Raw genomic sequence first — 15,602 nt, forward strand, 5'->3', positions numbered from 1 at the left:
CCTTGACTCCCTGTCCCTCTGCAGCTCTCTATGCTCTTCACGGAGGAGTGTGACAAGGTGCGGGACCTCATGCACGTGCATTCATTCAGCTACGACTTCCACTTGCGTATAGTCCACCATTATCTGCTGGGTTCCCACATGACTCTCCGCCAGGGCTACCATCTCACCAGCTTCCTGGAGGATTTCATTGCCCACCACCCCGACATCCCCAAATTTGGCCGCAACCATGTTTTCCAAGGTATGTAGCTCAACATGTGATTAGTCTGGGGTTGATCGCCAGCCTATAACTTGGCAAAAGGTTTCCAAGTGCTTTACAAATAAACCTGACCTTCGGAGTACCCAGGGGAATGACAGAGAGAGGGTGACAGGAGGGGCACAGCTCCAGGGGAAGTCCTTGCTGCCCTGTTGTGGAAGGGAGGTGGGTTGCTCTAGAGCTCTGTCCCCCAGAGTAGTTTGTAGGACACTGTTCTGCCCAGGTGAGAGAGGCACTGACCATCTCCTGTGACAGCAATGTGTCCTCTTCCACTAGGCATGTTGGCCCTGCCCACCAACATGATCACTGCACACCAGCTGTACAACTACATCGCTGACCATGCCAACACCTACCACATGAAACCCCTACGCATGGCCCGGCTGGCCACAGGCAGTGACAACAAGAAGGGGACACCAGGCACAGAGCAGAATGAATATGCACTGGTCTCTATTTGGAACAGGTGAGTGCTGCTGCTGTAAGTTCCTGGAGCTGCCAGGGATTGATGGGTACTCCACATCAGGGATACTGCCCCAAGGTGCCAGCAAAGCTAACCGTTCTACATAGTGCCGAGCAGCAGTTCTGCCCAGCTTTTCTGAGATGGCCAACAGGGGTGGTGTGCATGTGTGCGCATGCATTTGACATTTCCCATAGCACTTCTGAGGAGTCCTGCTGTGTCAAATTCCCCATGGCCAGTAGTTCCGTTGTGACCAAGAGATCTGGAGAAACAAAGTGAGGTCCCCTTCATACTGATGTGTTTTTGCTCCCAGCTCCGGCTCCTACAAGGACTCTGAAGGTCTGCGTCATCATGATGACTTTGATGTGTCCCTCCTGGTGTGTCACAGTGCAGCACCGTTTGAGGAGCAGAGTGAGGCAGAGAGACGCATGCTCCGGTGAGCACTGGGGTCCCAGAGACATGACACCAAAGCTTCCTGGCTGGGGAGGAGGGCTCTGGGAGGGACTAGCTCTGTCTGGGACATCACAGGCAAGTTTGATGCTGGCTGGGGAGGATCCTCGCAGGGAACTGGGCAGTGTCGTACCTGTCCTTGTCTGGGCAGAGAAGCACCCTTACTGCCAGGGACAGAGAGGCCCATGATTCATTTGCAGCCAGGCTGAGAAGGGAGCAGCCCTTCCCCAGGTCACAGGTGTCTCCTTGCTCTCAGCTTACGTTTCTACGTCATCATGACTAGCCAGCGGGAGCTCTTTCCCCGGCTCACAGCTGACATGCGACGCTTCAAGAAGCTGCCGCGCTTGCAGCGGGAAGTGCTGGAGCCTGTGGTGGGCCGGGCGGCCTGGGAGGCAGCGGAGCCGGAGACAAGCCTGGGGCGGCAGCAGCCAGCAGAGCGGGAGCTGTGGCAGGACGTGGAGGACAGCAGCGAGTTCTACGCGGGGGGCACGCAAGTCAAACTGGGACCAGGGCTTTTCTACACCTCGCCACTCTTCCCCTTGCTGGCCTCTGAGGTGGCCTCAGCCCAGAAGCAGCTCAGCAGCATGGTGCAGCTGGCCAAGTGCCACTGCCGCAGGGACAACCTCTGGAAGCGCCTCTTCCTTCTGGAGCCTCTAGCTTCTGACAAGCTGAAGCTGGGCAAGCTCTCGCTGGTGGAGCTGGAGGAGCTGCTCGACGCCGTGCATGGGAAATCCATTGCTGACGTCGACCCCCAGCTGGTGAGCAGCAGTGATGGAGTCATGGTGCACAGCAGCCGTTGTTCTGCTCTGGGGATGGAGTGGGGTGCCAGGTGAAGGGCCTGCGGGGCACATCTCTTACTGCTTGGTGGGAGGATAGAGGCAGGAATATAGCTCCTGGCTGGCAGGGGAAGGGGGGACTGCATGGACCTGTGTATGGAGAGTGAATAGCCCTAGGTCAGCATGCCTCAGTGGGCTGTGAGGGATGCATCTGATTCGGGGTCTGAAGGCTGCTGTAGCACTATGGCTGCTGGGTGCCATGGCTAGAGGGAGGCTGAAATCAGCCCTTCTCTATGCCCACAGGGATGCTTCCTCACCATGACAGTCTCCTGGTACCAAAGCCTCATCAAAGTGCTGTTGAGCCGCTTTCCCCAGAGCTGTCGGCACTTCCACAATGCTGAAACCGGCACCCAGTATCTGGTAAGACACAGCCTGTCGCCCACCTGCAGCTTCTCTCCCCTGTCCAGGGCTTCTCCCTGCTGTGGCTTCTGAGTGTGAGTCTGGCACGTGCTGTCAGGACTATGTGGGCACCATCATAATGTTGGTCTCTGCTCTGCTACTGGTGCAACATGAGGTGTGCGCTCCTGTGGTACAGCAGTGTCTGTTTGTCTGGCCCGAGGCAGGCAGGACAGACACTGCACCTGCCGAGCCTCATGCCACGTGTAGCCCCGTGGTTTGGCAGTGTCGCCTGTGAGCCAGGCAGACTTGCACCTTCACAGCTTTATCATGCTACTTGTCTTGCGTGTCAGCACGTCCCTGGGTGGGTGTTGTTTGTATCCCTGTCCTGGGGTTTGTACTGTCTCCTTTCCAACATGTGCTGTGGCTCTCCTGACAGGTCGTGCTCAACCAGAAGTTCACGGATTGCTTTGTTCTTGTGTTTCTTGATTCCCATTCAGGAAAGACGGTAAGAACTTGGGAACATAAGAGCAGCTATATTGGCTCATGCCAGGGATCTGTCTAGATTAATCCAGCAGCAGCCAAGGGCAGGTACACATGGGGAGAATAAGACCAGGTCAAGAAGCTTCTAACACCTTTCCTAAATACTGCCCCATCACCTGACAATTCGTGGTTCAGGCCCATCCTTAGCTAGAAGTGACCTTTGTATTTATTTAATAGCCCTCTGCAGCTTTATTTTCTTTGGTTAATTTCTGGCATCCATGATTTCCTCTGACTTGTAGCTCCATGAGACAGTTACAATAGAGGTGAAGAGCTACCTTCCTTGGCTTGTTTTTGAACCTTCTTCTGCTTTTTTCATATGATACCCCTTTGTTCTTGTATTGGAAAACAGTGAGCAGTTGATCCTTTTTTCCTTCACAAGGTCGCTTTTGGATCATGCTTTCAGCTGTCTCTCTATCCAGGCTAAAGAGTCCTCCTCTCCTTGTGTATTCAGTCCAAAGCCAGATGACGCTGGGTCTGGCTGGGAGGGGTCACCAGTGCTGTGGGCTGCTCCTGCCTGGGCAGAAAGGAAGGGGACCTGCACCGTGAGGATCCCAGCAAACCTGCGTGGGCCTTGGCCTTCTTTGTTCTTGAGGGCAAAAATACTCTGCTTTCAGCTCTGCTCCCAGCCAGGTTGCAGGATGGGTCACAGGGAATGCAGCTCCATGTGAAAGCAGGGGATCTACAAGACACTTCAGTCCACAGTGAGGCTTTTGCAGACACTGTAGCGCAACTGATCCTTTTTGTAAATAAATCACACTCCATCTTAAAAGCAAGTAGGGGAGACAGAAGAGGTGGTGCCTGATAGAAGGCTGCTCAGTGCCTGTAGCCATCTGGTGGTGAAAAGCCCTTCCCATTTTGTGCTGGAGCTTTTGTCGTGGCCAGTTCTATCCTCTTCACGCCAGTGGTAGCTCAGAGCTGAAACCACTCTTCACTGTGCAGGTACCCGCTTCCTCCCTGGTCCCTTAGATTCACCTCCACAGCTGAAGGTGGAATTTTTGCTAACTCCATGTTGCTGTGTTAAGCAAGCTCTGCTCTTAAGCCTCCCTTTCCTTCCCAATGGCTTCATTGTCTTTCAGAGCCCTTCAGGGCTCAGGTCAGCTTTTGTAAATACAGGTGTCTGGGACTGCACACAGCGTTCCTGAGGGGCCTCAGCAGAGCGTTCTGCGACTGCCCTAAGGCTTTTCTGTCCCTGCTCAGTGCTTCTGGTACAGCCTAGGGTGGTATTTGGCTTTTCGTGGTCAGAGCGTCACCTTGTGGTCATTGATATGATACGCCCAGACCCTACATCACCTCACCCAATGACTCCCATCTTATAACAGACATCCTTTGTGTTCCTCACGTTGTATTTTGCGCTTAACATTAATCCCATTCCTGTGGCCTCTCAAAAGTCTCTAGGGCTTTTTTGCATTATCCCAATCCTCTTTTGTATTAGTGCCTCAAATTTTATCAGCACGCTCCTCATCTTTGTGCCAGACTCATTAAAGTACTAGGCAACGTGAGTCCCAAAACCTGTCCTGGAGGAACTCCATTTGTAACCTCTCTCCAGCCTGCTGCTTCCCCTTTCAACGCTACCATCTTCACCTTATAATTTTTGCGTTAATTCCTGTCTTCTCAGCTTACCTAAATTTCCCATGTGGCACTACATCAAATCCTTCCTAAAGCTCAGATAAGATATACCATGATTCCTTTGTCTAGAAATATTACCTTATCAAAGAGAACTCTAGCATTAGCAGATCACTTTGGTAACACCGAGCTGCATTTTCCTCATGGTTCTTTCTCTCCGAGCCTGCTCTAAAACCTTGCACGCTGCTGGAGTTAGGTTCACAAATCACTTTCTCTTCCCTCTTAAATGATGGTGGTGCATTTGCTGTTTTGCAGTTACACAGATGTTCTCATGGCTTTATGAGTTTGTTAGGGGACCCTGGCTACTAGATGTGCTGTGTTTCAGCTCTGGAGAACATCCAGTCCCTGTGTCTTGCCTCCATGATGCTGATCTGAGTGCACTGAGTTGCTCGCATTTTTCTTCTGCTTCAGCTCCTGCAACCGTCTCTTCTGAACACTGTTCTCTGCTCCCCTCTGCCCTCGCCCTACCTTGTCAGTACAGTCACTAATGAGAATGGAGCAACCGGCATTTATTTTTAGGATTGCAGTTATTACATTTAATCTCCTCCCCTTCCCCATTTGTTGCACTCCTACTCTTTGCCTTAGAAGAAGAAGAAATTTCCCTCTAATTTCCCTGGAAGCCCCTATTACTGTGGAGGCAGTAGGATCCCCTCCTCTCCTGAGGCTGCTGCTGGGGTTGGTATAACTGCAGATGCATGGGGGCTGGGACAGAGTGAGTAGGCAAGTCCTTGCACCTAATTTTCACCAGAAAAATTGGGAGGAGGCTCAAACATACTCTGTCACAGGAGGAGGCACCAGCTTAGTGCCATTGGCATTTTGAGACTTCTCCCAATATCTGCCCAACACTGCCAAAAAAGTGCCCACGCACCTGGGCTAGGCTCTGCAAAGTGCTTGTCTGAATCCTGTCCCCTGACCAGCTCCTCCCTCTCAGCAGAGCCTCACCGTGGTTTTCCGGGAGCCCTTCCCAGTGCAGCCCCAGAACAGCGAGAGCCCTCTGCCACAGCTTGTGTCTACCTACCACCACCTGGAGTCAGTTATCAACACTGCCTGCTTCAACCTCTGGACAGGCCTGCTCTAGCACTGGCACCCATGTCCTGGAGCAATGCATGTACTGGACCTCTCTGCGCTGCTACGCCGTGGGTGACGATGAGGAAGAACAGGCCTCTGGGAGGGACCTGTGCTCTGGCACTGCAGGCAGCACTGCTAGCGGCACGCATGGGTACTGAACTGAGGAGTCTGGGGATATGTACCTCCATCGTTGGCTGGCTGGCTGCTGTGGCCCTCACTCTGCTGTTTTCGGTGGGTTTGATACTGAATGACCTTGAACCGAACCACAAGGGCAGGAGCTCGGCTGCTGTGGCTTGGCTGAAGCAGAGCGACTCTCAGGGACATGGCTCGCATCTGCAGGTGAGTTCTGCCTGCTAGGAAGGCACAGATGAGCATGCTCAGCCCGTCTTCTGCACAGGGCAGCACCGCACAGCGCTCTGGCTTTAGGCCGACTTCAGGGCTCTGGGCAGTGAGGCTGCCCACTTCTGGCCCTTTGCTTTCATCAGGAGAGCACTGAATGGGACAGGAAGGGTGAACTGGACCAGGGGAAGGTTTTATGGAGATGTACATTAAAGCCATTGATATATCTGTTAAATAAAGTGAACCAGATCCCTGCTTGTGTGCTGTAGGCTAGGATGTGGAAAGCCTCCCATAGGGGATGCAGAGGCAACCCTGGCTGTGGGGCTGGCTGGGTTTGCAGCGGAGTCTCATGCTTGCTCCAGAGCAGGCGCAGCAGGGCAGACAGCCCCGGGTGTCCACAGGCCTGTTACCTCGGTTCAGGCAGCCTGTGAGGGGTCTGCTTCACTTTCCCCTCCTCCTGCAGGGTCAGTGCTAGGCACTGCAGGACTTGGAAGCCCAGAGCCCTCTTCCTACAACTCCAGGCACCAGCTGGAGCCAGAGTGGGAAAACTCCTGCCCTTCCCAAAGAGTGAATGCTCCCCTCAGCAGTGGAGACTGGAAACCTCGCCCTGGACACCCCTGCAGACTGGAAGTGACGGGTCTCCTGTGTACCTTAAGTCATCTAAAGTGGTGCCCAAGCCATCCCCAGATATGACGTGCTGCAGATGGTACTTGAGCAGATGAGTGTCCAACTCCTTAGGCTGGACCAGTAGGGCCTGGGGAAGGGAAATATGACATGGATGGTCCTAACCTCGCTCTAGGAATGGTCCCACCCACCACCACCCCCTAGTCATAGAGAAGACAGACATACTCCTCTCTTAAGCCATTGCTTCAACTTTTATTCCAGTGGTTTCCTTATTTTACTGTGCTGCCTTGTTGGTCCCACCATGCTGCAGCCCTCGGCTCTCCCAGTATGTGCGCAGCCAGCCCAGACCTTCCATGGTATCTCCTGCAGTGACAGACAAGGTTTCCTGCTGGTACTCCCAGGCAAGCTGGAGCAGCTTCTGCTCTGGGCAGGGCTCTCATCCCCAGGTAGGGGCTCTGATGCCCACTATCTGCCAGCCCCCAGGACCTGCCTGTCTTCGCATGGTACCCAGCCAGCTGGTCTGTGCTTGGACCTGCCAGTGGGGCTCAGACCGCCTGCAGGCCCCACTCACCTTTCGGAGCATACTCGCACCCCACGTAGCCAGTGTAGCCGAGGGACTCCAGGAGCTCAAAGATGTAGGGGAAGTTCAACTCCCCAGGGCTGTCGGGCTCATGCCGCCCTGGCACCTGTGCAATCTGGATATGACCTAGAGAGGGAATGGGAGATGCTCTGCCCAAGGCAGCCGTGCCTGCAGTCTTCTCTAGGCATGAGACAAGGTGACCCAAGAGCAGCCCCAGATCCCTGGTCAGCCACAGCAGTGTGGGGCAGGAGGGTCCCATCTCAAAGCCACTCCTGCACCACGGCCACAGAGGAGCCAGTTCGGGTGCAGGGCATTACCAATGAGTGGGAAGTATGTCTCCAGGTTGCGTGACAAATTCCCATCCATGATCTGGCAGTGGAAGAGGTCCTGCGGGAGAAAGGAGATGGATGGTGCAGGTGTTCAGTGAGCCATTGAGGAGGGCTGTGCTATGGTCCCTGTCCCCCCCGCCACGTCCCCAGGAGGGGATAACAAGTCCACAGCCCCTGGGAGCCCTGTGCAAGGTTCCCTGGTGGAGGTTGGACCCTGGAGATCTTCAATGCTGACTCACCAGCTGCAGCTTCAGGTTGGGCTGTCCCACCTTCTCCAGGATGGCAGCAGCTAAGGGTGCAAGAAGTGGGATACCATCACCCCCAGGCTGTAAGCTTCGTGGTGAAGCCCTGAGAACCCCCTTCTTTGACTGTGCTCCCTCAGCATCTCCCTGCAGGTGAGGCACCCTCCTGCCTTTCAGACTTTGGGGACCCTTCTCCTCCCTTCAAGGAGACTTTGGGGAGAGATGTCTGCCTTACCTTGGTGCGGGGTGTTTAGATAGTAGCGAGGGTCAGTGATGCGGTTGTTAATAGGCTCCACGAGTCCAATCATGTCTTCCTGTAACACAGTAATGTCACCCTGCGAAGCATCCTGTCACCGCTGCAGCAGGGAGCGCTCCTTCCCCATGCCAGGCTGGTGGGGGATTCTTCATCCTTGGTACCCTAAGAGCTGCACCCACGGAGCAGGACCCATTCCCCCCTTACCTGGGCCAGGAGGCCAGCAGCATATCTGAGATTCTCAATAAAGGTGGTTTCCATCTCGCCTGCCACTGCTGCCCGATCTGCGCCCAGGGGAACCCGCCCAGCCATCAGGTGGATCCTACAGACACAGAGAGATCAGCCAAAGGCACCAGCTCCAGTCTCCAAGCAGCTGGTCAGATCTAATACACCTTCCTCTGCTGATGGAAAACAGGGCCAGGCTGGGGGAGCAGGGACAGAGGGGGGTAAGAGGAGCCACGTCCCACGCAGGAGACACAACAGGTGCCAGCGAGCTGCCGGGACACAAAGACAAGCTGCAGGGACACAAACACGCACCATGCCCCCTCAGTACGCAGAGGGCTGTCTTTGAACAAATCACAGACCTTGATTCTTCCCTCTTTTGCCAGCTGCCTTCAGCTCTTTCACCCTGAGGCCGGAGCTTGGGGTCTTGCTCCTGGGGCTGCCCTGAGGCCAGCACGATGGGCGGCAGGCATGCTGCCTCTGCCAGGGGCAGGTCGGATGCCTTGTCTCACTGCTTAGAGCAGGGAGGGGATGGTGGCCAGTGCCGGACTACGCTGCGTGCAGAGCTAAATGGCCAGGTGAGAGCAAGGCTCTTCAGCAATCGTTTGGGGAAGGCATCCAGTGGAAACAAAAGCCTCTTCACTCTGCCCGTTACCAGAGAGTGCAAATGGGTCTGGGCAACCCCCAGCCCGCGTGGCCCATGCCCTCCGCAGGGCTTTGGAGTGTTTCTAAAGGAAAGAATGATGCAAAGTAAATGGAATAAAAGGTCCGTGTTGGTTTTGTGAAGGGGGTTGTGCCAGGCTAACCACATCTCTTAGAGGGCCTGTCCTGTGCTGTCATCGGTGATGATGACGGCCTTCAATACAGCCACCGTTACGGTGTCCTGGGGTAAGCAACTGGTCTAATTTGGGAGGAGAAAGGGAGGATTATCACGGGGACTGTCGTGCGGAGGTGCGGCCAAGAGCCTCCACGGCGAAGGGCAGGGTTGGGTCAGCTCCCAGTGAGCGCGTTAAGGCGGTGGCCCCGCACGCCGGGGTCTGCAACGAACTGCCTCCGGCCCGACGCAGGCAAGCGGGGAGACCCTGCCCGGGGGAGGCTCGGTGACCCGGCGGGCTGAGGGCACTGCGGAGCAAAGAGCGAGCCCGGCTCGGAGGAGGAGCTGGCGCAGGAGGGCTGCGGAGGAGCGCCTGGGGGCCGGGGGAACTGGGGCGCCGCAGGAGCGGGGGGTCCCGCCTCGCACCTACCTGGGGCAGCCCACCGCCTTGGCGTACTGCACCGCCGCGGCCAGGCCCTGGCGGAAGGCAGCCTGGCGCCCGGGCACGGCCGCCAGCCCCATCTCGCCCGCCTCCCGGTCCCCTACAAGAGAGCCGCGGGGTCAGCGGCACCGGGGCACCCCCGCGCCCCCCACCCACGCAGCCCGGGGGGGACGCGGCGGTACCGGGGGGGGTGTTGAGGAGGACGATCCGCACCCCCGCCCGCTCCGCCGCGGCCCGCAGCTCCTCGGCCGGGCAGCCCGCCGGCCAGGCCGCCTCCGCCGCCCCGAACCCGGCGGCCGCCGCCGCCTCCAGCCGCGCCGGCAGCGCCCGGAGCTCCGGGAACAGCCACGACACGTTCGCGGAGAAGCGCAGCGACATGGCGGGCGGCGGGGGCGGCGCCAGGCGGGGGCGGGGTGGGGCCGTGGGGGTAGGGGCGGGGTAGGGGCGGGGCCGAGGCGGCGCGGGAGCGCGCCGCCGCGTGGCGGGTGGCGCCCGGGCAGCCCGGCAGGAGCGTCCCGCCTGGGCCCCGGCGGCCGTGGGCTGCGACGACCCACCCGTGGGGCTGCTGGAAGGGGTCCCCGGCTGCGAGCGAGCCCCCATCAGCTGGGGCAGCGCTGGAGCGCAGCCCCTCCCCAGCTCCAACGCCCGTAGCGCTCTGCCCTGCAAGCGTGTAACACGGCGTCGGCTCCGGCGTGTGCCCGCGGCCTCGCCGGCGCGGGGTGCCACGGGACCCGTGTGGGTCGGCGGCCCCACGCTCCACCCCAGCGGGCAGAGGCGGCCCCACGCTGCCTGCAACACCGGCAGGGTGGCTGTCTTCCTCAGAGGGGCTGCGGGACAGGGGCTTGCTGGGGGGCGGCTGTCAGGCGGGGCAGCTGGCGTCCTCCTTGGGAAAGGTGTTTTTGCCAGGTGTTGGGCTCACATACACAAAGCGCCGTGTTAATTGGTTTCCTGGGGAGCTTGTCTCTAACAGTGTCTCATTATGCGAGAAACACTTTCTCTTTTGTCCCATGCTCTGCATATTTTACCATAAAGTGTTCATCTCCACTTCTGCAGAGCCGTGGCTCCGGCGCGCGGGAGTCCGACCTCTGAGGTGCCCGTGACCAGCCCCGCATCCCCGGTTCCTGTCCCTCATGCTCTCTGCACCTCCAGGTACAGCTCACAGGCTGCACGGGTGAGGTGTGAGTCCTGTCCAGCTCGTGGCCACCCAGGGGCTGTTCTGTGGCTGGCAGAGGTGGCACCATGAGCTGTGAACATTTTGCAGCCCTTGTGCTGAGCCTGCTCCTGGCGGCTCTCACCTGTCTGCCCACACCTGGGGAGCCCTGCATGCTCCAGCTCCTCTGTGACCGCGGCAGAAGCCCTCCGCAACCCCCAGCCCTGCAGCCTACTGCAAGCCCCAGCAATTCACAGCAGTTTGGGAGAGCCCAGCGGCAGCGCCGCCTCGGCAGAGGCCAGCCACGGTGAGAGGTTTTTGGTGGGAGGTCAGGGCAGTGCCGGCAAAGGGGAGAACAGTGGCGAAGCTACGCATTAAAGAGCCTCAACTCAATTAAGGCTATTGATTAATCAATTAGAAGAAGCTTGACTCAACTTCTCAGTAATAATCCAAACTGTCCCCAGTGATGGACAGCTGTGCAGGGGGTGGTGTCTGTGTCCCCAGCACGTGCGTCCCCAATACACGTGTCCCCAGCCCACATCCCAGCGCGCGTCCCCAGCACACAGACTGCTCCCTGCCCGGAGCCACCATGCCGGGGGACCACTGTGCCTTCCACGTGTCCTTCTGCAGCCTCGCTCCATGGTGCGGGGGGGTTGGTGTTCCCCTTCAATCACACCCAGGAGGAACCTGAGTGCGCTGGGCTCAGCACCAGCCGGCGGGTGGGTGGCAGAGCTGCACGGGAACCCCCAGAACGAGGGGTGGCACCTGCCTGGCCTAGGGGTGCAGCCTCGCTGGGTCCTTGCACCTTGGGACTGGAAAGGCGCCTGCCGAGGCCATGTGCCATTCCGGCCCCGGCAGTCCCAGCCGCATCTCCAGCTGGAGGCCGGGCACCGGGCAGGGGCAAAGCCCAGGAGGTGGGAGCAGGAGAGCTTTGCTGGGGGGAGCAGCAAATAAACACACAGACAAGCCCCAGCATGCGGGTGACCCGGACAGTGAGTGAGGAATGCGGGGAGCCCTTACAGCAAACCTGCCCTGCCGATGGCAAGCGAAGCTGCTGGGCTCCGCGCTGAAGCATTAATGGCGTCTTTATATCTCTGGTAATATATCGCATTGATTTTCTCTTGTTATAACTGCGGTTCCTGCATTGCAGGCCGGTGTTTTGTCACTTTACCTTGACAGGGCGCAGTGGATTTACGCTGTGCCACTTGCAGCTCCGGAGCCATGTGCCACACTGGCACTGGGGCCTGTGCCCAGCACCTGCAGTCTGGGGAAGCTGGCACGAGCGTGGGGTCAGACCAGCACCTGTGTCCCCCCAGGGCAGCAGGGAGGGGGGCGAGCGGGGCGCTGGCGTGAGAGGGCAGCTCGGTGCCGAGCATCCCTGGTGCCGCCTGGGAGTTTTATTGGCCCAAAGAAAACGTAGCTCCTGCATATTTTATTAGTGAGCTGACATTTCGGTTCTGGCCTCTATGACAGCCGGGGTGGAGAGGTGGAGAGGTGGCAGGTGGCCCCTGCACCCCGGCACAGTGCCACAGCAGCAGCAGCCAAGCCAGCCCCCCCACCCCCCCACCCCGAGCCCACTGCAGTGGGGGCACCAGTCGTCTCAGTACCCCATAAATCCCCCAGCTCGTTGTGCTGCGGGGAAGGTTTTATCTCTCTTCATCTTTATGAAACACATTTTAATTTAAATTGACATTTCTGCATTTTAACTACCTGTCCCCGGGCTCCCAGGTGGCTCGGCTGGCACCCCGGGGGCTGGGAGGGCCAAGGTGCTGCAGGCTGGGGTGGCTGGGTGGCACTGTCCCACGGTGGCTTGTCACCCCTGTCCCTTTCGGGCACCCCCAGACCCATCCCGATCCCCCTGCACCCCGCGGCTGTGCGAGGAGATCCTGGGGCCGGGGTGGGGCGGGGGCACCCTCGGCATCCCTTCCTCCCTGGACTTTCTTCTCTGCTCTAAAGCACCCCAATATTTTGCAACCATGTTTGGTTTTCAGCTTTTATAGCTGAGTAAATTCTAGCCTTTTTACGTGTAGAAAAAGGCTGGGAAAAGTAATCTGCATGTGACCCAGCATCTCACGGAGGCAGCTGCAAGAGCTTTGCTTGTATTAAATCTCATGATTTTTCACCAAAGATGGTCTTCCCCAAACCCATCCCCTTCGGGTGTAAAGGGACCAAGACGTGAAAAGCCTCTCCAGCAGGACCTAGCACCAACCCAGCCCCCTCTCCCTGCCTGTGTTCCCGAGGCCAGTTTGTCCCGTGATGGCCATGTCCCCTGCCCCATCACCCCCAGCACCTGCTGGGACATTCCTCCCAGCTCCTCCGTGTTGGGGCAGGCTTTGCTGAGCGGTGCAACCTGACCGGCTGTGCGTGTATCCCCAGCTCTCCTCCTTGCCCAGAATCCTGCCTGAATTTCTTGGACCTGTTTTCATGGCCCTGGGCACCACCAGGGGTTTGGCTCAGGGACCGGGCACCGAAGGGAGGCACCAGCCCTGGAGCACACAGGGGACTTTTTGGTGGGAGCCATCGCCCCGCCAGGTCCTTCTCTGCTTACCATGGTCTGTGCATACTGTGCAGAGTTAATTTATTAATTAGCGTCTTTTTGCTGCTGAGCCGCCACCTTTACTGCCATCGACGTCTGCTGTGTCCTTTGCAGCCACCTTTGCTGCTCAGCCCATTTCCCCCTCCCAAAATGAAGGACCTACCTAGGCTGCAAATGGCTAATGATGGGGTGCAGCAGGGCTGTGCCATAGCTGGGGCTTGCCCTGGTCCTGTGGGGTCCTCCCCTCCCGGTAGGAATCCCTTTCTCTTCCACCATTTCCTCCCCCTCTTCTTCCTCTTCCTCTTCCTCCTCCTCCATCCTTCCACCCCGTCCATACCTCATCCTGTCCATCCCCTCCATACCTCATCCCCTCTATCCCCCACATCCCTCCATCCCCTCTGTCCCTCCGTCACCTCCATCTCTCCGGTCTTAGGCACTAGGCAGCATGTGGGAGATACAGGGAAAGATGCCAGCCCCTCCCAAAGCTGTGATGAAGATTTCTGCAGGATGCCTTAATGAGCACGTTGCCCCTCTCAGGCCTTGCTTTCTTACAGCCTACAAAAACACTCAGGTAAAAGAAATCTATACATCATATTATGGGAAACAAATGCCCAACCTTTGCCAGTTTATGTCTATTCTTCATCAGGGAGGATTGAACCGTGTGGGAATATGATATAAATCCCAGCGGAGCCAAGACGAGGAGGTGAGGACCGAGCACCCCTGTGTCCCCGTGGCTCCCAGCGTGGGTGAGCTCTTGATTGGCCAGCTGGGATTTTCTTGCTATTCCAAGATTTCACGGGAAATTAATGAGGAGGCCAAATTCTCCTCCAGTTCTTGGAGGAGGCCGGGGCAGGCGGTGCCTGGGCCCGCTGAGCTGGCAGATGTTGTTTAACATTCCCGGCAGTAATTAATAGACGGCTTCATCACTCTTGTATGATTCAAGCATGTCGTCCTGCTTCTCTCCAAATACAGAGCAGAAATATTTGTTAAACGTGGCTGGCGTTTTCGCCTGATCATTAGCACTTGAGCAGCTCCAGTGGCTGCAGGATTTATCGCCTTGCCAGGATTTCTTTTGGCCTCACGATGCCATTGCCATCCCTCCCTCCGCTGCCGGCCCCTCCTGGCGAGAGGCTCTCTTTATCACTTTCCTTCTGATTTATGTCCTGCCGGTTGCAACCTCTCCTTTACACCACGGTTATGGGTTCCCCCCTTTTCCATTCAGTACGCTGCAACAGCATGGGCTTTGGCCAAAATGCCTCCCTGACCGGGGGGGGCAGTGAATTTCAGCCCTGCAAGGTTCTGTGGGAATTGCTCCCATTGCCCAGCACCTGCGGTGGGATGCAGGGGAAGGGTCCCCCTGGAGATGCTTCAGCCCACAGCGCCTGGGTGGGCTGGCGAGGCCACCCTGAGCAGTGACGCGTGTGGGGACGCAGCCTGGGCTGGGCAGGACATGGTGACAGCAAGCAGTGGCTCGGGGAGTCGGGGCAGAGCTGGCTTGAGGGAGGTGGCAGCCCGTTAGCCAGCATTGCCGGCAGCCCGGGGAATCACTGCAGAGGCAAATAGGAGTCTCCTCACTGGCAAAGAAAAGCAAGCGGGTTCCCCCCGGGAGTGCCCCACTCGTGGCGGTGGCATGGCACAGTGTCAGTCCCCATGTCCAGAGTGGGGACATGGTGGGGACACAGGGAACAGGCATTCAGCAGGGCCCCCATGGCCACCCTGATGGGGGAGAGCAGGGTCTGGGGAGGGAAGGGGATGCTCCCACTGCCGCCTGCTGGGGCTGCCGAGGTGCCCGGGGTCTGGGCTCAGCCTTCCCCTGGCTGGGGGAGCAGGGGTCCCATGCAGCCTGGCATCTCCAGGGTAGAGCCTGGCCCTGGGTCCCACCCCCTCCCACAGTCCCACGGGGCTCAGGGACCAGCCCCAGCTCTGCCGGCCCCAGCACACTCCAGCCCCATGCCGTGGGGTGCAGGAGCTGGCCCGCGTGGCACACACACACACACACACCCCCCCGCCAACACGGCCCTCTGCAGCCCGGTCACCGTGTTAAGCCATCTCTTAATTAATCAGGCTGATTGTAATGTGTTTTTAGGGCATTAAAATTCAATTGTGGAATTCTCCGCTGGCTGGGCTCGCAATGAATACAGAAGTTTGCCTAATTAGAGCTGACACGCAGCCGGCGGGAGAACCAAACAAACGGCCCCGCCAGGGCTGCCCGCCTCGCGCCCCTCGCCCGTCCCCCAGCATCCCCATCTCCGCCGCTGCGGGGATCAGCACGAAGAGCCCCCGCCGTGGGCACCCGGGCCCTGCTGTGGGCATGGGGAGGGCAGCGCTGCCTGGACGTGGTGGCCCTGGGGACAGCCCCAGCTGGGCACCCGAGCCAACCCCCTGGTCGGGCACCAGCCAAGAGCAGCAGAGATGTTTCCTTATCGGCAGCATCAGGTCCTCGCTGTCATTACCACGGCAATTATCATCTCATTTGGAGTCTTTAGCTGCCATAATCTGTCTCTTGCA

The 15,602-nt window shown here is 58.1% G+C and overlaps 2 protein-coding genes across 15 annotated transcripts in view; one reads left to right on the forward strand and one right to left on the reverse strand.

Annotated features, from left to right (window-relative positions):
* The window catches only part of SZT2 (SZT2 subunit of KICSTOR complex), a 60,109-nt gene extending 53,871 nt beyond the window's left edge, over positions 1-6,238 (forward strand). For 3 of the 14 annotated variants that reach the window (XM_075039245.1, XM_075039240.1, XM_075039238.1), the window contains 7 exons: positions 25-238; positions 530-713; positions 1,021-1,143; positions 1,414-1,915; positions 2,237-2,353; positions 2,769-2,837; positions 5,427-6,237. In XM_075039245.1, coding sequence (XP_074895346.1) covers positions 25-238; positions 530-713; positions 1,021-1,143; positions 1,414-1,915; positions 2,237-2,353; positions 2,769-2,837; positions 5,427-5,573 — 1,356 coding nt within the window. In that variant the 3' untranslated portion in view covers positions 5,574-6,237. Of the gene's footprint in view, positions 1-24; positions 239-529; positions 714-1,020; positions 1,144-1,413; positions 1,916-2,236; positions 2,354-2,768; positions 2,838-5,426 lie in introns of all 14 variants that reach the window. The other 11 variants (XM_075039236.1, XM_075039239.1, XM_075039250.1 and 8 more) reach the window with 9 other exon arrangements.
* A 494-nt stretch (positions 6,239-6,732) lies between these two features.
* Positions 6,733-9,809, reverse strand: HYI (hydroxypyruvate isomerase (putative)). Its single transcript, XM_075039252.1, has 8 exons — positions 9,591-9,809; positions 9,397-9,508; positions 8,138-8,252; positions 7,913-7,991; positions 7,675-7,724; positions 7,424-7,493; positions 7,098-7,232; positions 6,733-6,889 (listed from the first exon to the last, which is right to left on the reverse strand). The coding sequence occupies exons 1-8, from the start codon at positions 9,784-9,786 to the stop codon at positions 6,801-6,803; spliced, it is 846 nt and encodes a 281-aa protein (XP_074895353.1). The 5' UTR covers positions 9,787-9,809; the 3' UTR covers positions 6,733-6,800.
* Between the last annotated feature and the right edge of the window lie 5,793 nt (positions 9,810-15,602).

This window comes from Buteo buteo, chromosome 10, assembly GCF_964188355.1.
Source record: "Buteo buteo chromosome 10, bButBut1.hap1.1, whole genome shotgun sequence".
Classification (NCBI taxonomy): domain Eukaryota; kingdom Metazoa; phylum Chordata; class Aves; order Accipitriformes; family Accipitridae; genus Buteo; species Buteo buteo.